This window comes from Dermacentor variabilis, chromosome 10 (genome assembly GCF_050947875.1).
Source record: "Dermacentor variabilis isolate Ectoservices chromosome 10, ASM5094787v1, whole genome shotgun sequence".
Lineage (NCBI taxonomy): Eukaryota > Metazoa > Arthropoda > Arachnida > Ixodida > Ixodidae > Dermacentor > Dermacentor variabilis.
The window spans coordinates 61,593,089-61,617,308 of NC_134577.1; the positions used below are offsets into that span (position 1 = coordinate 61,593,089).

At 44.5% G+C, this 24,220-nt stretch overlaps 1 protein-coding gene across 1 annotated transcript in view; it reads right to left on the reverse strand.

Annotated features, from left to right (window-relative positions):
* Positions 1 to 24,220, reverse strand: part of LOC142559267 (uncharacterized) — a 79,012-nt gene that overhangs the window by 19,244 nt on the left and 35,548 nt on the right. The window contains exons 9-14 of the mRNA XM_075670891.1: positions 21,703 to 21,829; positions 18,637 to 18,710; positions 17,424 to 17,550; positions 14,621 to 15,202; positions 13,304 to 13,360; positions 611 to 681 (exon numbers count right to left, since the gene is read on the reverse strand). Of these exons, the coding sequence (XP_075527006.1) occupies positions 611 to 681; positions 13,304 to 13,360; positions 14,621 to 15,202; positions 17,424 to 17,550; positions 18,637 to 18,710; positions 21,703 to 21,829 (1,038 nt within the window). The remainder of the gene's footprint in view (positions 1 to 610; positions 682 to 13,303; positions 13,361 to 14,620; positions 15,203 to 17,423; positions 17,551 to 18,636; positions 18,711 to 21,702; positions 21,830 to 24,220) is intronic.

The following is a 24,220-nucleotide window of genomic DNA, read 5'->3' on the forward strand; positions in this document are numbered from 1 at the left end:
TCTGGAATTCCTCTATTTTCCCTCTTACCGCTAACTCATTGATCCGCTTCTTATGTACCAGTTTCTTCCGTTCCCTCCTCAGGTCTAGGCTAATTCGAGTTCTTACCATCCTGTGGTCACTGCAGCGCACCTTGCCGAGCACGTCCACATCTTGTATGATGCCAGGGTTAGCGCAGAGTATGAAGTCTATTTAATTTCTAGTCTCGCCGTTCGGGCTCCTCCACGTCCACTTTCGGCTATCCCGCTTGCGGAAGAAGGTATTCATTATCCTCATATTATTCTGTTCCGCAAACTCTACTAATAACTCTCCCCTGCTATTCCTAGTGCCTATGCCATATTCACCCACTGCCTTGTCTCCAGCCTGCTTCTTGCCTACATTTGGGTCTACATTTCCAGCAATAAGCATATTTCAGGTTGTACTAAGGTGGCGATGGGAAATATGCACGGTGACGCGCGTAAAGTGTGTCCTTTTGTGCCGTAAACGTTGGAACGTTGGATTTACCGATTGCAGTAATGTAATGTTATCTACCAATGTAAATGTTCTTTCCTTTGAGGGTTGTCAAGGGTCTTCGCAAGTGCTATTGATAGTCGAAGGCCGTGCCGTACATACCAGTGACGTCCGTGGCATCGTTGTGGCTGTTCATCGCGTTCCACAGGTCTTCGAAGGAGTCATCGCAAGTCCTAGAATTAGACATATGTATTATAATCGGACTCTTTGCTTACAGATAAGGAAGGAAACATCTGCAGAAAGTTTGGTGAAATCACAATTTGGAACAAGCCAACTACTATTTTGTTCACGAACGTGATACATGTAATGTTTAATTTATCCCTATGCTCACTTTTGGCTGGCACAAGGGGAACCCTGTGTTATACGTGGAGTGGGGAGCGATCATCGATCGTAGTGGATAGGTCTCTGACTTGCACGAATATGGAAATCAAGTTTAGTTTAGATTAGTTTAGAACTTGTTTTTGTTCACTTACAACGGTTCTGATTAGTTCTTTGTAGTTGGCTATACGTGTTCAGTTTTGAAGTTGTCGTGGAGCCATAACGCATGGAGGAGAATCGCAGTGATAATTTCAGAATAGGCTAACCGGAATATTTTTGTCTAATGGTTCTATGAAATAGGGTGAGGCTCAAAAGAAGAGGGTGCATGAACTTCCGGCATGCTTTGGTTCAAAGCAGGGTTGTAATAAAAGGAAATGCTCCTTCCGCGGCTGATTGGATTCGCAATCGCCGCGGTGGTATTAGAATTTTCAAAGCAATTTTAATACGAATCGTGGATCCGCGCTATGAGCAATCAATCTGATTAATAATTAAAATTACGGGCAACATGGCTTCCACAGAATAATAGTGAACCGACAGTTGCCTCTTAGGGAACACCCATTTTGAGCGCTTCAAAAGAGAAGGACGCAGTCAGTTTAAATGAAGCATATGTGAGAAAAATGTGAGGCTTATAGCGCGTGAAAAGGCAAGGGTGAAAGGAAGACGTGACATGTGTGTGTCACGTCTTCCTTCCGATTTAGTCTTTTCACGCGCTATAAGCCTCACGATATCATACCAACAAGACCATATCACTGCATTACGACAAAAATGTGTTAGTTCAAGTTTCGTTCACAGCTGCCTCTCGGAAAAATTAGGCTGAGCGATGGGGCATGAACAAGCCGCAATTGCAGACAGAAGCCTCAGAAAAAAAAAACGCAAATGAAGGGACGGGCTTCTGTAGTTGCGTACCGCAAATCATTTTTACTGGCGACTTCTTTACTGCAGCAGTAAAAAAAGTTGTCGAAGCTTACTCTTTAAAACCTGATATAGAACTTAAATATGCTTATAAGTTTCCCTTCAGCTGTAAAAGGAAGAGACATCACCAAGCTGACAGCCGCGCGATGCGCAGCACAAGTGAATGCTGCGCGAGAGTTTTTAGGTTATGCGTAAAAGAAACTCTCGTAAAGGGGACTAATCAGTCGTCCTAGACAGCCACCCAGTACGCGATGACATTTCAGGAATCGCCCGCCCTACTAGAGATAAGTAGTTTCTTTGCTCATTTGGTATGCGTTTTTCTTTATAGTGCCGGAATGGCGGAATGTGGTCGCGCGCTGGCCATGCCCATACGCTAATTTGTTTACGCTCCCACGCTGGCTGCCAGGGCGGCAAGTCAGGTGAAGCAGTGGGCACTGACAGGCCATGTGGTGGTCGCTGTGTCGAAAGGTACGTCGTGTGTCCGCGAATCCCAGAATCGAAAGGTACGTCGGATGTACCTGATTTGCTTCGGTTTTGCTAGCTCTGCGGCTCCCGCCTACCGATTTTTTGTGCATGTTTCTGTGAAGGACGTTTATTTAGCTCAAAGGGGACCATTGGAAAAATATGCCTTTAAAATGTCACGGTGAGCAGCATTCGAAAAGCCTGACACGAACGAAATTTTGCTTCACTGCGTGGGTTTTCTATACCTGGCACGTAGACCGGTGTGTGTTTTCTGCATTTCACCATCAGCGATGATAGGCCGTTGCTCCAGGAACAACAGGAGTGACCTCGAACTCGGCAGCACAATGCCGTAGCCACTGGGCCACCGGACAGGTATGCGACGCGGTGACCAAACACGAGCGAAAAACATGTTCTTTGATAGAAGCACTTGCTTCCCGCAGTGACATTCCTTTGGACCTTAACGACAAACAGCCGCAGCTGTACTTACCTTGACAATATTTTGTCATGAGCCGCGCATCGACGTGTGAAAAAAGTTAAAAATGTCGCCCACGTACGCAGGCTGAAGTTGTCAGTCAAAGGCCTGCCTTGAAGTAAGAACAAATCTACAGCTATCAACGCCTGCGTTCCGGGTCATACCTACGGGGAACAATATTCGTCGAGAATTTTTACAAGCGACAAGACTCACATAGTGCTACAGTCGGAAGTGCCCGAAGCGTCCTCGAAGAATTCCTGGCTTGTGCTCGGCATTGCTTCGTCGTCAAAGGTAAACGCAGGAGGCGTGTTTCCACTGTTACCTTCTTCAGCCATGGCTGTTTCGGCGCATCCGGAGCACTAGCGTCTCTTTCGGGACAGAAGCACCCGGAATCACCGCCTATGCGCAGTCAGTGCCGATGACGAAAGGGAAAAAATGAAACGTTTGGCTCTTTGGAAACTAGAAGACAGCTGTAGGGCTCATCTGAAAAAAAAAGAAAGAGCGGATAGAGTGCGTCACTACCTCGACGCTAGAATGCTCATATTTTAACTGTAGAAGAGGCGTTCTAATAAACCGCGCTGTCTTGCCACCAAATGATCAAAACCGTGTAACCCCCTCTCCCAGTTAAAAACCGTTGACATGAAATGTCTTCTTTAAGGCGAAAGTCTAAGATGGCTCATGGGTCGAAAATTTGTCCGTAGGGCGTTATGGCATCAAGATTCAAGCGCATGCGCCAGTATTTGTTTATCAATAAAAAAAAAAGAGTTCGATCACCTTTGTTCGCGTTGAACGGACGCCCTTATAAATAATCAGCGTGGCCACAAAAGTGTCTTCGTGTGGTTTCCTCGATGTTGTTCATGTCCGGCGAGCAAAGTACACATGTCTTATGACATTTTCAGGACTATCAGTACATCTGCATCAGCTGGAAATGCATCTGTCATTGAAATTTAGCGCTGTCTGTTTTGCCTAATTTGCCTTTCCATTCTGTGCTAAAAGAATATACACAAGCCCATGTAGCTACCTTCGTCGATTAACGTGCTACAAAAATCATTCAGGGAACTAGCGTGTGTCTCCGAATGGCCTTCATAGCCCTGCCACGGCCGTTCTAGCGTTCCTTTAACCATGCGGAATCAGTCACGATGCTTAGGCGACCGCAAAAGAGCGCAAAAGAAAAACGAGTGAGGGTAAAGCAGATAATATTTGAAAGTAACACCGCATTCGAGGGACAATGTCAAAGTAATTTAATGATTGTCTTGTGAGTGCGCAGCCTTTCCCTTTCATCCTCTTTACCATATGCTAAAGTAACCGTAATATTTTTCTTTTTATTTTTATTAAGTGGTATGGCTTGCAAGGGAAATTGGTGCATGTTAAACAATTTGGGAATATATATAATGTTAAAGTTTTCATTTGCAGAATTCTATCTCTTAAATCGGACGCAGTTTGTCCCCGGTCTGTGAGGGGGCGCTGCGGTCGAGGGTAGGGCGGTCTAGCGTCCTTGATGTTGGTGTTGACGAACTTTTCTTCCACCTTTCTTGAGTGGCCAGTCAGCGCGTTTGTCATCTTGTTTTTCTTTGTCTTTTGACTCTGTGAACACGTGATCCCATTGACAGCTTGAGTTCATGCAGACCATCGAATTAGGAACGGTGGCCTCCAGACTAAGCACCTTTTATTATTTTTTTGTGGAAATATTGGAAGTTGCTTCGCGCTCGGCTGTAGCCGCGAAGCCTACGTGGCTTGTGATTAGTGTACTGTCGCTGCTACTGCACGCCTGACACGTGGATGCGCCGATTCAGGCGTGTCATAAGATGCGAATGTAAAGCAGGTGCCAGGTGAGGCACCCTGCGGCCCATTTGGAGTTCCTTCCCCAGTGATGGCATCACTGTCGTAAATTTTTGTTTCACACTCGCTACATGGAATGGTGATATTGTAAAAGAAATGCCGCGGAACCTGCATCGCGAGTACGAAAAAATTTTGTTTCACGCACTTTCATGAAATATGGAACTTGACAAAAAAAAAATAGTAAAGAAATTCTCAGTACTGTCTCGTAATGTCTAACCGTTCTTTGGCACTGCTGTTGCCTCGCTTTTGTTTACTTGCTTCTCGTAGCTTATGCATGTCTACCTACCGATCGCTTTTCCGATGTCTAAAAATGCCTGTATATTAGAGGACAATTCTCAGAAATACGTTAGCATTTTGCATTGCTTATCATGTCTATCCTGCATAGACCACATCACGCTACATGGTGAATCTCTCGGTTTGGAACTGGTTCATCAAGCTGCCTTTCGGAATGGCAAAGACATCTGCTTGGTTGAGAACTGTGCCGTGTTCAATGTCTGTAGAGTGAGCACTACGAGTTTCGATGTTGGAGGAAACCAGCGACAACGCGCCTTTTGCTTTGGCAGCATCTACGCACTGGTTAGCCTCACTGTACACGGTGTGTAGTCTCACTTTGTTCACGCGTTGCATTTCTGAAACGAGAATTCCGTCATTGCGCTGCCCTTTGTGTGACGAAATGTGACGACATCCTTGGCATTTGGGAGATGCAGGCCTTCCGAGCTGGTTGTACTTGAAGCAGTGACGTAGACGAATTTCAGAGAAGGAAAAATTCACGAGAACAAGATATGGAAGTACGCGTGTCAATATGCCTAAAACCTGCATCTCACGTTTCCCGTCATTGCTCACGCAGATGCGTTTGTCACATCACACTAAAAAGATTCTGCAAATGTAAATAGAGAACAGTGCGAGTTATAACAGACGGCTTCAAAGTGGATAAAAAACTGCCCTTTAAAACATGACGCTACCTTAATAAAACAAGTGAAATTTTCGTAGCGGGAGAACACATAATATAGTGAATCTCCGAATTATTTCAATCTAGTAGTCTGACTACTGTGATCAGCTTAGTTTATGGTTTCCAACAAATATTTTCGGTTTGAATACACGAGCCAAAGAGAGAACCAAAACATTCAATGCATTTACCAAATTTTAAAGGAAATAAGTTTTGCGAAACGTAAGATGTGTCTATATATTGTGAACGCTGTCTATGGAAGGCAAGAGGGCGTAAAGAGCTGAAATAATGACACCTTACTTGTGAATTGCCAAGAAAACAGTGCCTCCTTTTTTATATGCTTTTCAATTATAGTTTCCCTTTTATTCACACTGCAAAATCATGAAGCACAGGGTCCATTAGAGCTTGTTTACTAAGCCCAATGTCAAAATGCCTGAAAAAAAAATCTCTAACGAAACGGCGGGTCAAGGACCTTCTACTAACACAAAACCCAAACTTGCAGCCCATGAGCGTTTCTCTCGAAATAAGTCTGCTAAAGCTGCGTTCGCGAATAACACACGCAGTTATGCGAGCAGCAAGCGCTGGCCAGGATCTGAAGTATACTTCGACATTGAAGCACCTGAATACTTCTGGCGACGACGTCCTGTCTCGTAATTTCGAGAAACCAAGTGGCTGAGAATGAGAATGAGAATGGTTATGATAATGTCGAAACGCTTTTTCACATATTTCCCATATATATTGTTTCTCGCCTGTATGTGTGCGCATATGACTATCTAGATGACTGGACCACCGGAACGATTTATCACAAATGCGGCATTTGCAGGGTTGCTCGTCTGTATGTGTGAGCTTGTGGTAAGCTAAATGACCATACTGCCGAAACGATTTCTCACACATTTCACATTTGTAAGGTTTCTCGCCTGTGTGCACGCGGCATATAACTAGATTACTATCTTGGCGGAACAACTGGCCTTAGGTTGCGCATTTGTGGTTTTTGCCTCTTGTATTCCGACAGCGTTCTTCGAACTTCGAATTATTCACAGAATCACTTGCTTTTCAAGTGTGTCCTGTATCGCCCGTGTGTTCGTTGGCGGGCCCGTGTAAGGCATCCTGTCTGCTGGAAACAGTCCCACAAACATCGCAGAATCCTTGCTGTTCCCGTCCTCCTGTTGCCGTAGGATTCCTGCAAATGGACGCACAATGGAACTCAATATGGGCGTCTCTTTTTACGGGATCACAAAAACACATTTTTGCCAATTGAGACACTCGGCACTGAAACAGACCGTATTTCCCGAGCTAAAACAGGTTTGTTTTTTGTAGGACGCCTTGTACGTGAGGAGGAGTAATATAATTGGAAATGCTTCAAAGGTGTACTATACTATTGGAATCATCTCTGAGAAATATAGGGAAGGAGGAGACGGCTTAAGTCATCGTCGGACATATGTGGTGACTCAACACATACATATCAAATACATATCGTATATTATGAAATATTTCGGAGTTTTCACGCACAACCGATAAAATCTGCTGCCGAATACTTCAAAGATCCGATTGTGCAAATATGCAGTACAACGCTCACTGCAATGTTCCTCATAGTAGCATAAAATGTATTTCTTTCTTTTGATTCCTTGGCCAGGACACTTTTGTGCGTTAACTTCAAGAAGTTTGCATGCGTGGCGTTTCGGAATTGCTAGCGCCTCATCGCTCATGCCGTCGAGAGCAGAAATATATAAAAAAGGAAAAGTACAGAATAGAAGACATGCACAAGTGCCTAGTGTATACGTTCTCTACCGTCTGATTTTTTTTAAATTACTACCGTATATGCCCTGGATGAACGTTCTCTGCTATATTGCTTTTAATATGCCATTTATTCGTTTACCTATATTATTCTAGTCATTGTTCACGTGACTCATGGAAAGTTATGGTGCGATTGAACTCATCTGGTGTAACCTAGCTCTTACGTTTTTTCTAATCGTGACCGCTTCGGTCGTATCGAGACCAGATTGCATACTTAATGAATTTTTTCATTGAAAAAATGTATTGAGTAAGTAAATAAATAATTATAGGAGTAAGGAATAACTGCCTACAGCAGCATTTTCAGAGAACCTGTCTAGGATGAAGAGTTCTTTAGTGACTTCGGTTCGAATTCAAACTTAATTGATAGTATTAAGGCGAAAGCCATTCAAGGCTCATGGTAAAGTTTGTGTCAGCAGACTTGATCGTCGGAGTGCAATTTTATCAACAAGCGGATTTTTTTAATTCCAGTGGCAAATTGCGAGGCATCGGGATTCGAACCACGGCTCTCTTCCGCGCGAGGCGGATGCTCGACCTCTACGCCGCCGCTGCACTGGCGCTCATTGGAATCTGAACCTGGCAACGTTTAACGCAAGAACGTTATCTTGTGAGGCGAGTCTAGCAGTGCTATTGGAGGAATTAGAGGGCAGTATATGGGATATAATAGGGCTCAGTGAAGTTAGGAGGCCAAAAGAAGCATATACAGTGCTAAAAAGGGGGCACGTCTTCTGCTACCGGGGCTTAGCGGAGAGACGAGAACTAGGAGTCGGATTCCTAATTGATACGAATACAGCTGGTAACATACAGGAATCCTATAGCATCAACGAGAGAGTGGCAGGTCTTGTTGTGAAACTCAATAAGAGGTACAAATTTAAGGTCGCACAGGCGTACGCCCCTACATCCAGTCATGATGACCAGGAAGTCTAAAGTTTCCATGAAGATGTGGAATCGGCGATGGCTCAAGTCAAAACAATATACACCGTACTGATGGGCGACTTCAATGCCAGGGTAGGCAAGAAGCAGGCCGCAGACAAGGCAGTGGGGGAATATGGCATAGGCACAAGGAATAACAGGGGAGAGTTATTATTAGACCTTGCAGAACAGAATATTATGCGGATAATGAATACCTTCTTCCGCAAGCGGGATAGCCGAAAGTGACGTGGAGAAGCCCGAACGGTGAGACTAGAAATGAAATAGACTTTATACTATGCGCTAATCCTGGCATTATACAAGATGTGGACGTGCTCTGCAAGGTGAGCTGCAGTGACCATAGGATGGTAAGAACTTGAATTAGCGTAGACTAGAGGAGGGAACGGAAGAAACTGGTACATAAGAAGCCGATCAATGAGTTAGCGGTAAGAGGGAAAATGGAGGAATTCCGGATCAAGCTACAGAACAGGTATTCGGCTTTAACTCAGGAAGAGGACCTTAGTGCTGAAACAATGAACGACACTCTTATGGGCATCATTAAGGAGGGTGCAATAGAAGTCAGTGGTAACTCCGTTAGGCAGGATACGAGTAAGCTATCGCAGTACAAGAAATATCTGATCAAGAAACGCCAATGTATGAAAGCCCGCAACAATACAGCTACAATAGAACTGGCAGAACTTTCCCAGTTAATCAACAAGCGTAAGGCAGTAGACATAAGGAACTATAATATGGATAGAATTGAATATGCTCTCCGGAATGGAGGAAGCCTAAAAGCGGTGGAGAAGAAACTAGGAATTCGCACGAGTCAGATGTATGCGTAAAGAGACAAAGCCGGCAATATCGTTACTAATATGAATGAGATAGTTCAAGTGGATGAGGAGTTCCATAGAGATTTATACAGTACCAGTGGCACCGACGATGATAATGGAAGAGAGAATAGTCTAGAGGAATTTGAAATCACACAAGTAACGCCGGAAGAAGTAAAGAAAGCTTTGGGGGCTATGCAAAGGGGGAAAGCAGCTGGGGAGGATCGGGTAACAGCAGATTTGTTGAAGGATGTTGAGCAGATTTTTCTAGAAAAAAACTGGCCACCCATATACGCAATGCCTCATGACCTCGAGCGTACCGGAATCTTGGAAGAACGCCAACATAATCCTAATCCATAAAAAGATTTGAAAAATTATAGACCGATCAGCTTACTGTCCGTTGCATGCAAAGTATTTACTAAGATAATCGCAAATAGAGTCAGGAACATCTTAGACTTCTGTCAACCAAAGGACCAGGCAGGATTCCGTAAAGGCTACTCAACAATAGACCATATTTACACTATCAATCAGGTGATAGAGAAGTGTGCGGAATATAACCAACCCTTATATATAACTTTCATAGGATACGAGAAAGCGTTTGATTCAGTTGAAACCTCAGCAGTAATGGAGGCATTGCGGAATCAGGGTGTAGACGAGCCGTACGTAAAAATACTGAAATATATGTATGGTGGCTCCACAGCCACCGTAGACCTCCATAAAGAAAGCAACAAAATCCCAATAAAGAAAGGCTTCAGGTAGGGAGACACGACCTCTCCAGTGCTGTTTAGAGGAGGTATTTATTGACCTGGATTGGGAAGAATTGGCGTTAAGTGTTAATGAAGAATACCTTAGTAACTTGAGGTTCGCTGATGATATTGCCTTGCTTACTAACTCAGAGGACAAATTGCAAGGCATGCTCACTGACCTGGAGAGGCAAAGCAGAAGGGTGGGTGTATAAGAGGAAAGTGTATAACAGCTGTGTTTTACCAGTACTCACGTACGGGGCAGAAACCTGGAGCCTTACAAAAAGTGTTCTACTTAAATTGAGGACGACGCAACGAGCTATGGAAAATAAGAATCATGGGTCTAACGTTAACGGATCAGAAAAGAGCAGATTGCGTGAGGGAACAAACGTGAGTTAATGACATCTTTGTTGAAATCAAGAAATGGGCATGGGCAGGACATGTAATCAGGAGGGAAGATAACCGATGGTCATTAAGGTTTACGAGCTGGATTCCAAGGGAAGGGAAACGTATCAGGTAGTGGCAGAAAGTTAGGTGGGCGGATGAGGTTAAGAAGTTTGCAGGGACGACATGGCCACAATTTGGTTAGGAACGGTGAAGTAGGATAAGTATGAGTGAGGCCTTTGCCCTGCAGTGGGCTTAACGAGGCTGATGATGATGATGATGGTTGTAAGCTGGTCGTCGGAATACCTCAAAGATACACAAGACTGGTTAGAGTCTCCTACTCCTGTTTGTCACGAAACAAGAGCAGGAGGTCTCCGCTGACCATTTTTAGCACCTCGTAGCCCGCGCCTAGGGTGTAAGCCAAAGAATTGCCAGCAACAAAAGTAGAAAGTATTCTATCTTTGTTTTCAATTTTATCGTATTTTGCTTCATCGAAAGGGCGGAATCTCTTTCGGTCGATAGAAAGAGTTGGTAAGCCTCCATTGGTGCGTCAAGTTATTTGGAGAGTTGCGGTAGTGAAGGAGAAGATGGGGTTCTTATAGCCTTCTATTTTGTTTAGACTGCAATGACTATGAGACGTTGGAGGACCTAACATGTAAGAATGGATACGTGAGCCGTACAAATAGGAAGATAGGAGTGGTCATGAGTAAAATAAAGCACGTCAGAAAAAAATACGGAATCAAATAAGGGGAGAGGAAAATGCCAACGCCGAATTTCCTCGGATGGGTCACTCGAAATGTACGGAAAATCCAAGGCAGTAACGTGCAGGGCCTCCACCGAAGGGCTTTAAAACGCCCCGGCACTCTTCTTATCGTCTTAACTGTACTAATCACCTTTCTTTTGGACACGTCTAAGCAGCGCACGATGAGGGAACGAAGGGTCCGGCCCACGTCTGCTGGACACTTTGGTGTCACGGCTCACCAAACGCCTGCCGACAAATGAGCCCCTGTGGAGGCAACTGTATAAAAAATGCAGTGTCGTGTAAACACAGCAGAAAGGAGATTGCAATGTAATGTAATAGAATACTTTTTCTAGCTCTTGAATACTTTCGAGATGCGATGACCACGTGGCGTTTGACTATTCATAATTCCGGCTTCTGGAACCTCAGATGTTTTTAAATTTATCTGGATCCTCACGACAACGTGCCTCATCATGATGTCCCGATTTCAGCTAGCACGCGAACCCTCAAATATGAATTAATTTTAATTCATAATGCCCCAAACGTTCGTCATCGGTACCCGCACTGAAGAGGTTCATAAACACCCGCCTTTGTGATTCACTAGTAGCCGGGTTCTGATCAGCAGTAGATCGCAAGTCCAATTCCCGTTAGCGGAGCATTTTTATCTTAATGGTCAGAATGCGGAAATGTTGTTTTATGAAGATTACGGACACCTTAAGGAACTTCAAAATGAACGCGCAGTCCTCTACTATTGTGTATCCCTTATCAAATGGATGTTTATAAAGGACATTGACTTCTCTGTCGTATCCTGGGCGTTGCATTGACGTTAAGGCAATCAATCAGTCACTCAGTCGATCAAATCTATACAGGAGCAAGTACCTGGCGCAGGCAAGCATCGCACTGTACGTATGTATAGGTACGAATACGAGGTGGCTGACGCTTTAATAAGTTGCCAAGTAATCGTGTGGCCGCCGTGCATAGACCGCTGTGTTACGGCTACATAATCTGCGAACATTGACATCGCAAAGGCAGCTCACTCGCGTCAAGTTTGCCCTTATGGCCGATACAATTATCACGCATGGAGAAAACTCAATCAAGTCGAATTTTGCTTCTTACATTCTCAGTGGCAAAACAGCAAATAAGTATGTATAGCGGCGTGCTAATCTCAAAGGGCGAACCCTTTCATAATTATGTGTGCATGATCCCCATCAGATTCAGCTGTTCTGGACGTCAGGTTTTAGTTCGCGTGAGTGCCACTACGTGGCGTAGTGACCTTAAACTTTTCAATCTTCCCGCAGTGACGTAATGATTGCGTCAGAAAAACAAAAATAGAATTAAAAGCCATACCTGTCTGCTGAACTTTAGCACAAGGTTTGTCGCGCCGGCGCTATCAATGTTTTTGATAAAGCGTAGCCGCTCGTCGGCTCGAAATGACTATCCTAAAAACCTTTAGTGGCTACGAGCGAGGGTCCATTCTGGGCTTTTGAGAGGCTTCCCGAAAGACACGGTTTTTTTTCTTTTAAACAACGGAGTAAACGGGCTAGGGTAATCGCCGGAAGCACTTCCCGGCAGCTTTTCTTCAGTCGGCTAACATTCTTATGGTATCTTCGACTGGTCGTCTCTAACCCCCGAAGCATAGTCGGGCAGATCCGGTATTCCACGAACTCGGAGTTTGAGGGCAAGCGCGCAAGCCGAACGTGTGGCTGTCTCGGAGGATGAAATGGCAGATGCGAAACTATGCGACTACTGCTGACGATGTTTCGCCTATATATCCGAAGCTCCCTGCGCTACCGGTTTTACCAGCAGCGCAGGGAGCACTAATTCCCTTCGCAATTACACCATCTCCCGAAAAGTCCGTGACGAGGCGAACTCCTCCGGCGGTGTAGCAATAGTTGCTGACACGTCTGGAGCTTGTCGACACGCCACCCTTCAGATGTAAGTTGAGGCACAGTCAGTTCGAGCACTCCTTTTTAATAAACTGCGATTAATAAAATGGGGCCACCATGGCCAGGATTCGATCCCCTCCCCCAAGATTTTCGCAGAATGATCATTGCAGGCGACATGGAGGCGTTCATTGCGACTGCTCACAGGGCCAAGATCTTCCTAGTCTTGTCGGGCACACGTCCGTACTCTTCTGGTAGTGGTAGGTTACGGCTAGCTCACTGGTCCATGGCGACATTTACACTGTTTTCACGGCTTGTAGTGTGTATCCGGTAATGAAGACGCTCCTCTACGGGATGTAGCGTTGTGGTGACGGCGAACAACACAGTAATAAGAAGCGTGAGCCACGAATCACTTTATTGGGCGAACGTGAACCCACGAAACAAGTTACACTCGGACAGAGATATTTCCGAGCCCATGCGTCAACCATCGAAGAAGTGATTTACGGTTAACGAACGTCGCATATTCCTACGTGATTCATCGAAGATTGCAGCGTAATTGTTGGTGCTTACCACTCAGTGCCGTTACCACTCAGTGCCGTGCACTGAGTGGTAACAACCGTTGTTAGCCTGCGAAGCGCATTCACAAGTAGGAGATATACAAGTGTGCTTGTTAATATGCCTAAAAAGTGCATTTCACTTTTCCGGTCATTGCTCGCACAGATGAGTTTGTCACATCACGCTAAAAAAAAGATTCTACAGCTGTAACTGGAGAACAGTGTGAGTTATGACAGACGGCTTCCAAGTGGATAAAAGACTGGCCTTTAAAGCTTTAAGCCATCACAATTTCACAAAATTTTTGTAGTTCACAAAATTTTTGTAGTTGGAGAACACATGATATAGTGAAGCTCCAAACTATTTCGATCTAATACAGTCTCACTACTGTCATCAACACAGTTTATGGTATACAAAAAAGACTTTCGGTATAGATACAGGAGTAAAGAGAGAACCAAAACAGTCAATGCATTCAACACATTTTAAAAGAAATAAATTTTCCCATGGGTGGAATGCGTCTCTATATAGTCATAAAAGGTGTCTCTGGGAGGCAACAGGGCGCAAGGACCTTAATTAATGACAGAGATTACTTGTTAGTTGAAAATACAGTGCCTCCTATTTTAAGTTCTTTCCAATTAGAGTTGTCTCTTTCTATCGATATTCGAATATCATAAAGCCCTGGGTTCATTAGAGCCTGTTCACTACTACGCTGTCAAAACACCTACAAAGAAACACTGACAGGACAGCGAGTCAAGGAAATTGTGAAGACATTTGAACCTTCTACTTACATAAAACAGAAACTTGCAGCCCAGAAGGATTTGTCTTGAAATAATTTTGCTAAAGCTGCGTTCGTGAACAGCAAATGCAGTTATTCAAGCAGTAGGCGCTCGCCAGGACCTGCCGTATACTTCGACATTGAAGCAGCCCAAATACCTCTGGCGACGACGTCTTTTCTCATAATTTGGAGAAACCAGATGGCATCGTTCACATCGCTCATTTTACTAGGGCGCTTTAAACGTCAAAAGAAGCCGGCCTATGCACAAGATGCGTTTAGTTAGCTCCTGGATCCTCTGAAAGAATATCAGCGTTGCTTCACCGCACTGCTTCACTTTCATGTTGACATGCAAAAGCCGCGGGCGATTTAGTTGACTTGCGCACTAGTCAGACTATTATGTCTGCACAACCCTATGCGTCACGAAGTGGGTATTAAGTTGATCGTCGTCTCCAAATGCATCTCCACTCAATTGGCAGGTAATATTCTGGTGCAGGTGTCCATCAAAGGTTTTCCCTGCGGAAGCAAGTCCGCTCTGCGTACACAAATGCGGGGTTTAATGCATGTGGCTTCGACAGTGACGATCGAGAGCCGAGTTGTTATTGAAGGATGCGTGACATATTTCGCAAACGAAAGCTCTGTCCCCACAACACAAGCTGTGATGACGTTCGAGCATTTTTTTGGTTTTGAATGGTTTAGTACACTTCTGACAAACATGGTGTTTCTCGTCTGTGTGAGTGTAATTGTGTTTACGGAGAGTCGACGTGAGCGCGAATGATTTACCACATGTTTTGCAAGTGTAAGGTCTCTCGCCTGTGTGTGTACGTTTGTGGTTATCTAGGTGATGAGAACGCCGAAACGATTTTTCACATATTTCGCATTTGTAGGGCTTCTCGTTTGTGTGCGTGAGGTAATGTGCGGCAAGATGAGCAACCCGGTGGAACATTTTGCCGCAGGTTGCGCATTTGTGGTTTTTGCCTGTTGTATTCCGGCAGTGTTTCACAGAATTATTCACAGAATCAATTGCTTTGCAAGTGTAGGCTGTATCGCCCGTGTGTTCCTTGGTGTGCCCGTGTAAGGCATCCTCTCTGCTGGAAACACCGGACAACTCTTGCTGTTCCCTCCCTCCTGTTCCAGTAGCATTCCTGTAAGTAAACGTACAATGGGGCTCAAAATGGGTGACTGTTGTTACTTGATGATAAAAACACATTTGCCATTTGAGAGTTGGACAAACTAAATCGCGCGTTCATAGTAAGGCGATTTGCACAATCTGAGCGCGAACCTGCTACATTTATATTTAACGCTCGATTTTGCTTCTAGATTGGCAGAAATTGAACACTGGAGCTTTTGTTGTGTCTATTTCGTTAAGCTTGAAAACACGAACGATGGTCCGTGAAGTGGATATTAATAAAAAGTGTTGTTATATTTGTTACAATATATAAAGCCTAAATGTAACCTGCGCAGACGAGTAGGACTATCTGAAAACGAAGATTATATATGAAATTTACATGCTCTAAAGATTAAAAACAGTCCTACTTCTTGGACACGCTAAGGAGGAGCATTCAGGCAAAGGTCCAGAAATGTGCCCTCGGAAGTGCGACGTTCAGCACTGAAAAAGACCGTATTGCCTGAGCTAAAACACGTTTGCTTTTTATACAAGCCCTTGTACGTAACGAGGAGTAACATAATTGCAAACGCTTAAAAGGCGCGCTGTACTACTCGCGTTATCTCTGACAAATACGAGGGGGTGGGGGGTGGGGAGGGGGCTGCTCCTCGTCGGACATATGGCAATATACAAATATCAAATACATATCGAATATTATGAAGTGTGCCAGAGTTTTCAAGCGCCGTGGATAAAATCTCTATTTCTTTCTATTCATTTCTTGGCCATGAGATTTGTTGTGCGTTAATTTCATGAAGTTTGCATACGTGGAGTTGGCATTGTTGGTGCGTTATCATCCCTACCGTTTCAGGCAGAAATGCAAGAAAAAAATACGAACTGAATACGACACATGCACAAGTGCATCGCGTATGCGTTCTCTGCTGTCTGCTGTTTTTTGAAGTTACTGCCCAGTTTGTACTGGATGAAAATTGTTTGCTACATTGTTGTTAATATGGTATTTATCGTTTACCTATATTTATTCTAAAAAGATTATATTATGCGTTTTACGTGCCAAAACCAGTTTCAGATTAAGAGCCACGCCGCAGTGGAGGACTCCCGAAATTTCGACCACCTGGGGTTCTTTAACGTGCACCTAAATCTAAGTACGCGGGTGTTTTCGCATTTCGCCCCCCATCGAAATGCGGCCGCCGTGGCCGGGATTTGATCCCGCTACCTCGTGCTGAGCAGCCCAACACCATAGCCACTGAGCAACCACGGTGGGTTATATTTATTCGTCATTGTTCACGTGACTCATGGAAGGTTATGGTGTCATTGAACTTATGTGGTGTAACTTAGTATGTTTTTTGTAATCGTGCTCGCTCGGCCCGTATCTAGACCAGATTACTTACTTAATTTTTACATCGTAAACATTTTTTAGGTAAGTAAGTAAATAAGTAAACAAATTAATAATAAATTTAGGAGTTGGGATAGCTGGCCACAATAGTGGGATGAGCGTTTTCAGAGGACCCGGTCTAGGCTGAAGAAAAGACTTCTTCAGTGACTTACGTTTGAATTCAATACTAGTTGATGGTATTTCATTCAAACAGTCAAATTCCAGTAATCGCATCAATCACAACATTTATCTAGGTTGTCAAGTTTGAAAAATTTTGAAATCGCAAAGTTACGAGAAAAAAAGAAAAGGTTTATTAAGTTAACTGCACCAGGTCATAACTTCCTGCACCCAAGGTCATCACTTCCTTTTTATACATTTCCAGTTTGCGTGAAGTTTTGGTTTGCGAGGATTACTAAAGGATCTGCTTCTAAAATAGTATATTTCAGGGTGCTGCGTAATACACCCATTTTGCGCACTTTAGATGTGGTGTTAGGTGCAGTTTAGAGAATCGCGGCGGTGGCTTTATGGCCGAATTGTTTCAGAATTTATGGTACTTGCGACGTAAATCAAAAATGCAATTCCTTAACATATTATAAATTTTTTTCGACTGCAGAAACTGGAATATTGGCGCAGTTGGTTGTTCAGCAGATTAATCTCTCATTTTCAATGTACTTAAGTCCCGAGCTGAAGATTCCTGTTACGCCAGCGCTATATTGTCTTAACTGCAGATGACATTTGGCATTTCAGGCAAAAACGCTTTCATCCGTCGCAGAAGCTCGTCAGTGGAAGTATAATTGAGCCATAGGCAGCGTTCAGTGTCATCTCACTGAGTTCCTCAATCGAAAGGAATTCATACAAAGGTTTGGCTCACCAAGCATCGTTCCCAAAAATGTCCGATGGTTCCTGCATGTGCGCGTAGCTTGTACTGGCCACTGGGCTGCTGCTGCAGACCGGAAGTGTGAAGCCAGTGCTTCCGGCTTCTGTGTGGCCTATATGCCCTGAAATAGAGGTGCTGATTTGCGATTGCGCGAGAACAAGGCTGGAGAATTCCGCGATAGGAACGCGCAGGAAGAAAGAAGTAACTCTGACAGCGCTGCGGCCGTCTGAAGTGATTCTCTTAATTTAAACAACAAAAGTGGGAAGCCACAACGTAATGTTACGAGAAAGACTCGCGTGTGTTTCGGGAGTTGTTCGTTGCTACATTCCTTCGGCTACTCTGCACTGACCGGAGGGCGGTTGACCTGGAAAGGGCTGATTTTTTTGTTCTCTCGCTTCTTGGCGCGCTTTGATAATGGTTGTGCTCTCTGATAAGCAACTAAGCGGCAGACGACGTTGCTGTCGGTCATGCAAGAAAACGGTACATGCAAACGCATGTACGGAACAATCGCTGCATAGTAGGTTGCTGCTGTTATTGAAAAATAAAATGACGTAAACATTCCATATTTTACCTTCAAAATCTCTAGAACGAGATCGGGCTTATAAATATATCAGCTAACCACAAAAAGCGATGAATGGTTCCCGAAAGAAATTTGTCATTGGTTATGATGAAACCTGCACATCTTCGCAAATTTTATGGATGAACCTCATATCAGCGCTGAGACAAAGGACATTTGCGTTAGCAGAGCAAAGTCATTAAGGTTCGAGTGGATTCCAGCTGGCTTGGCTTTCAGCGGGTAAGGGCGGTTGGTCTCGGGACTTATGGGCGGACCTTGGACTCAATTGTCACAGTATATTGGATGAGGCAAAGAATGCTTAGCAATAAAATTACTTAACCGAAGCAAGAAAAGTTTGGATCAACCGATTAACGAAAAGGTGCATGAATGAAATTTACTGAACCATACCTCAGACAGCGGCGATGCTGCTTAACATTGGTGGCACGCTAAAAGTCCTCTGGTGTTCAAAACACATGCGGAGTCCCTCACTATGGCGTGCCTCATAACATCGGGGTTATGACACCTAAAACCCCAGAATTCATTCATTCGTGCTGCCTTAATGTATTGTGTACGATAGCAAATGTTAGCTTCCTCAATCACCTTGACTGCGAGGCGTGGTATACCAGTGACCGAAAACCCTCCCGCACCTACCGCAGTCGGTGGATGTGCTATTAGCCAGGTGGTACGGCGTGTTCCATTGGTCAACGCGGGTTGTCTCAGGAATTCTGCAACACAAGACAGATATTCACATAAATACTGAGCCAACAGTGGTTGGACAAAGATTGTAGCGGAAGCCAACGTTTCGACTGGGGGACACAACAGACGAGGACAAGTTGCTGTTTGGAAACGTTGGCCTCCAAATCCTTAAGGCGCACAGACATATTGCACTTAAACAATTTAGTGCGATCTATGCTATCGGAATGAAAGAGGTCCCGTACTAATATAGACGCTGTCTTCGCGGAAGGGCGAAGCTATGACATCTATAATATGTTATAAAACAATAACGAAAGTAAGGTTAGTAGTATTTAGACAGTGTATATTCCAAGACAAGCTCACGTATTTAGTAAATCAATGTTATACCACGTGCCAAGTGACACGCATAACACGTAATCTAAAAATTATGGGGTTGTACGTGCCAAAACCACTTTCTGATTATGAGGCACGCAATAGTGGAGGACTCCGGAACTTTCGACCACCTGGAGTTCTTTAATGTGCACCTAGATCTAAGCACATGGGTGTTTTCGCAATTCGCCCCCATCGAAATGCGGCCGCCATGGCTGGTATTCGATCCCGCGACATCGTTATCAGCAGCCCAACACCATAGCCACTAAGCAACCACGGCGGGTGTAACACGTAATCTAATGACCTCTAACATGCCCATTCAAAAAGATGGTGTGATGAGCAGGGCCGGCGAAGGATACTGTAGGTGCTTGTCCCAGAGTGAACGTTCCCTGATGCCTCTACTCTCTGCAAGTGATTTCTACCGCACAGGTCAAGACAGGAGGAAGATATTGCGTACCAAGGCGTCAGACTTTGCTGCTTGCCGTCTCTTGTCCTTCGAAGCGTCCTGGCTCTCCGAAAACTATGCCGATCCTAAGTCTCCACATCCCGCATTTCCATGCATGGAATACAAAGGCGCAGTGGAAGTTTTTCTTCTACGTAGTGTACTAAAAACCGATGCGGCACCGGTATTTGCAAGCAGTAGAGAACGCTATGTCTTAGCGCCGACCGCGATTTGTATCTGAGTAGTCGATATATACTTACGCCTACGGGAACACTGGCCAACGCATTCGCTTTTAAGGCTATACATATTCCGTGAATGTGTGGCGCAAGGTATAGACGGATATATATCGGAAAGTCGTGTCAAGGCAGCCGCTTTTGTTCAAAGTGCACGGGAACCCTCTTTGCGTAAGGTAAGGGAACTGCCGCAATGTGTACCGAATGACGTTAGCAGCACGGAAGCCAAATGATACTCCGTGGCATGCAGCAAATTGCCAAGGATCTATCATTGGCCGTTCATCCCTCACCTGAAACTTGAGCCTATTCAGCCGAAGATCTCACACGCTTGCGAACCAACACAGTTACGCTGGCTATTTAACGATTGTTAATGGCGAACTCATGTACACCCATCTAACCATCTCGGAAACTGAAGCCTCGTTTGGCAGCACTTCTCAACCCACCTGCCAAGGCTTGTTCAGCCGTTCTTCGGCAAGCTTATTCTTTATTGCGATAACAAGTATATGGGCATTCGAGACGCAGTTATGCCGTCGGCGTCACCATCGCCGTGACGTTCTGTATAAATTCCAAGGGCGATACTACGGTCTCCGCTCCCGCAACGCTGTATGTGGGATTGTAAGCGCGCGTTTATTTAACTGGTTACGCAAATATTTGACGTCAGACGAATGGCTTTAATGCGCGAATAATGGACGCGTGAGCCTTTGAAGAATTTTGGTATGGGGCATGCATGTGCATTTATATAATATTGCGTGGATGTGAACCGAACTGTCAATTCAGCGCAGTATGACTAAGCGAGTCTGTGAAACAATCGAGAACGCGCGCGCGAAGGCGCAAAGCAGAGCCCAGAGCAAGTGTGCTCGTTCAGCATTTCCTGCTTTATGTTTTCATGTCTTTTCGTTTTTGTGGGGAAGTCTTACACCGATAATTGCATAAAGCGACGTTTTGGTGGGAAGTTCTTGTACACAGGCGAAGTTGAGACAAGCATATTGACGTAGCTTTTACCATTAATTTCTTGCCCTCTCAGTGGAAAGAAAGAAAGAAGGAAAGGCGAATTCGGACCAAAGTGGGCGGCCTGGACTTGTCGGGGTGCTGGTCCTTCTTTACACAAGTATAGCAACTTGCCGTATTATCGGTACAAGACTAGCTTGTGCAAATGGCCTAGCGGTTCACGTATCATAGGTACGTATTGATCAAGTTGAGAACACCTTTCAATGACGTGCCGAAGTATGGCAGGCTAAACTTAAAAGAACCTGTACTTTGATATCATTGACGATAAGGAGTGCTTAATTACCCGTAAAAATAAATGGAAGGTTTAGCAGTACTTTCCTGGACATTTTACATATTTCACGTTTTCTTATTGAGATATATTCGGCTCAGCAACTGCTTCAATTACGGCTATTTGATAACTTTCTTCTTATGGCCTTTAAAACGTTTGGTGAAGGCAAAAATATAAAAATTTCAAAAACTGAACTCTGGGGCTTTAATGCACCAAAACCACGATCTCATTATGTTGCTGGCTGTAGTGTGGGAGCAAGGATTAATTTCTACTGCTTTGATTACTACCAGCGCAGCTACGCTACATTGCCTAGAAAGACTTAGCCAACCTCTGTTTCATTGTACGCGTTTTCTTTTAAATGAACATCTCTATCCTCACTATGTTCATATATTTCACAGGGGGGTGAGTAACCAAGGTAACCATCCTGAATGCGTGCCTTCACGTGTAACGGGAGTGCAACATGCTGCCTGTTTTGTTTTGTTTTACTCTCTCCGTGTCTAGTCGCGCTCTTGCAACTGTTACGTATAGCATGACAAGCTCCGCCTGCCGAACGCTCAAAACTTCTGATGCAGCGCCTGGTTCAGGCATCAGAGCTAGCCTTTCCCGGGAGGAATTATTGAGTACCGGCATGATTGTTCCCCGGGTAGCCATCCCAGCAGTCTCTGAGTTTATTTGGAAGGAAGCTTCTGTAAATGTGGGCTGACCTGACGCCACATTCTCTAATGGCTGATGCTTGCTCCATGCCTGTGCGGCTTGTGCTGGGCGTCGCGTGATCAAGGCTGCTGCTGGACCCCTGGTGCAGGTAACTCGTGTTACCATTGTCAGTGACACCTGTACGGTATAGAAGTACAGCAAAGGTCTTCATTCCCCGCTTTGCAAGGGCAATTCATAGGAAATGAATGCTTCATTATTATCGATGGTGGGAGGCAAGAAGTTTTAGTTGTGGGGGAACCCTACTGCAGGGATTCGGAGTCTATGCTTTTCACATATATATCTATGTTTTGAATCGACGCAAGGACTTTGTGGGGATGGGGATACCGAGCACGACCTTAATTCTTCTGACAGATTATTACGCTCTATCTCATATCGCGGACACAATAGGAGAGCGTTCGAAGGAAAATAGGGCATGTCGATTTCTTGTGTGTGCAACCCTTGACCCACTATATTTGCTGGATTTTTTAGTTATAGGCGCATTAGATACGTCGTGGAGTTCTTTCCTTTGGCTGAACTATTACAAGTACTACACGCAGCACGTTACAGAGGAGGACAAAGAAAAATTGAGAGGGCACATTTCTACCGAGGGATTATAATTTTTTTTAAGCCTGATCAGAGATTCTTGACCTCCTATGGCACATACATATGTCACGACCTACTCGCCTTTCAGAAACTGGTTATGCGAACCCCATTTGGCCACTCCTTCGGCTGAGGTTCCTAAGCTCAGGCGGTAAGCAATGCATATTAATCAACTCATTAACAAATCGAAAACGGTTGTCCTCGCCAATGGCCCTGTGTATGCCATCAACAGACTATCAACAGACCATCAACAGCGATTGGTCAATGCGATTATCTAAGATTCGTGTTGCAGACAGTAGATTAGCTTGGAACGAAATATGGAAGTCTTTATTCATGGGGAAATGTCATTAAATGGTGCAACAGAAAGCGTCAAATTGCTTTAAAAGTGTGGGATGTGCGGATAGCGCTGCAAGAATTGTACCAAGCAGCGCATGTTCCCTATTTGCGCGGAAATTGCATGGCATTGGAAAAAAAAAAGGAAAACAGGAGAGACTAAAAGGTGAGAATACGGCATAGGCCTTCTCAGGATGCGAGGAGGTTCCGTACAAAAGAATGCAGGGCACACCATATTGCTGAATACATCTTTATATGCAATCTGATTTGGAGAAAGCCGACTAAGAATGATAATCACATTATTACACCCACTGCCATAGTGTCAGCGCCTTCGTAGGTCACAAAAGCATTAAACACCAATTCCGAACCAGATCACTAAAGATATGAGTTGCAATAGCTTTGACTTCCAACGAACTACAGTGCGACTGATTAGGCGTAATTTAAGGAGTTCATTTTTAAAGTCCAGCACACTCACTTTTGCTAGTCATGCCATTAAACTCTCAACGCGCATCAGTCAGTGTTAGGAAATAGGTTGCACAGATATCGGCAGACCGAAAAACGTTTGATATGCGTAGAATGGTAACCAGCTTACAGAATAGAGCATTCAGTTTGGAAGGCCGTTGTATCAGCAAGGTGTAGACTTTCTTGTTAATAAAGCGTTATAGTCTTCACGCGGTGCCACAGTTGTTGGAAATCGTTGGCTTCTGGGATTCCTAATCTATCAACGCGATTAAACCTCTTTAAAGGTTCAGCAGCATATGGTGGGGATATTTGGTAAATATTTGTGCTAACAGAGCGAATGACCTAGCAAAAATTTTTGTTTTAATGAGTTACGTTTTCAATAAATTCGTAATGTATACATTGCATTTGTTGCTTTCTTTCTGGGTATAAAATAAGATTTTCAGTATAAATTGATTTGGGTTGCCCCAAATTGTAAACTGTAACTTGTATGCAGTGGGATATGTCGGCTGCTAGTAACAAGCTACACGTGAACAATTCTCACGCTGTGCCGAAAACGTTGCAGCACCGTTACAACCCTCCGGTATAGACATCTGAAACGCCACCCTAATTGTAAATCACACGCTGCGATGGTATCAAAAAATTTTCTCTTCTAAGTTTCATCGATTCAAAGAAAAAGAGTACCTAGTGGTAGCGCGACGGACCCACTGAGATTATGCTTGCTTAACGAAATTCTAGAACAATGGTCACGCTGTGATTGCCGTTACGATTGAACTGATCATGGTATAGAACGCAGAGTCTGGCATTCCGACGTAGCCACCTAGGAGCGTGTATTCGCAATTTGGTCATATCGGTACAAATTCGTTCAAAATCTCGAACTGCACGATGTATGAATTTGCATGTATTCTCATCAATGCAGAGAGAGAGAGAGAGCAAGGAGAGGAAACGCAGTGATATCAACCAAACGAGCACCCGGTAGGCTACCCTACACTGAGGGTGAGGGAAAGGGGACACACATTTCTTTCTAAGGACAGTGATCAAGTGCCTGATGCGGATACCTTGTTGTCGCCGCTGGTAATGTGCCCCTTTCTAGGCAATAAGTGCACCGCTGCCACGGAACGCGTTGGGGCTATCTCC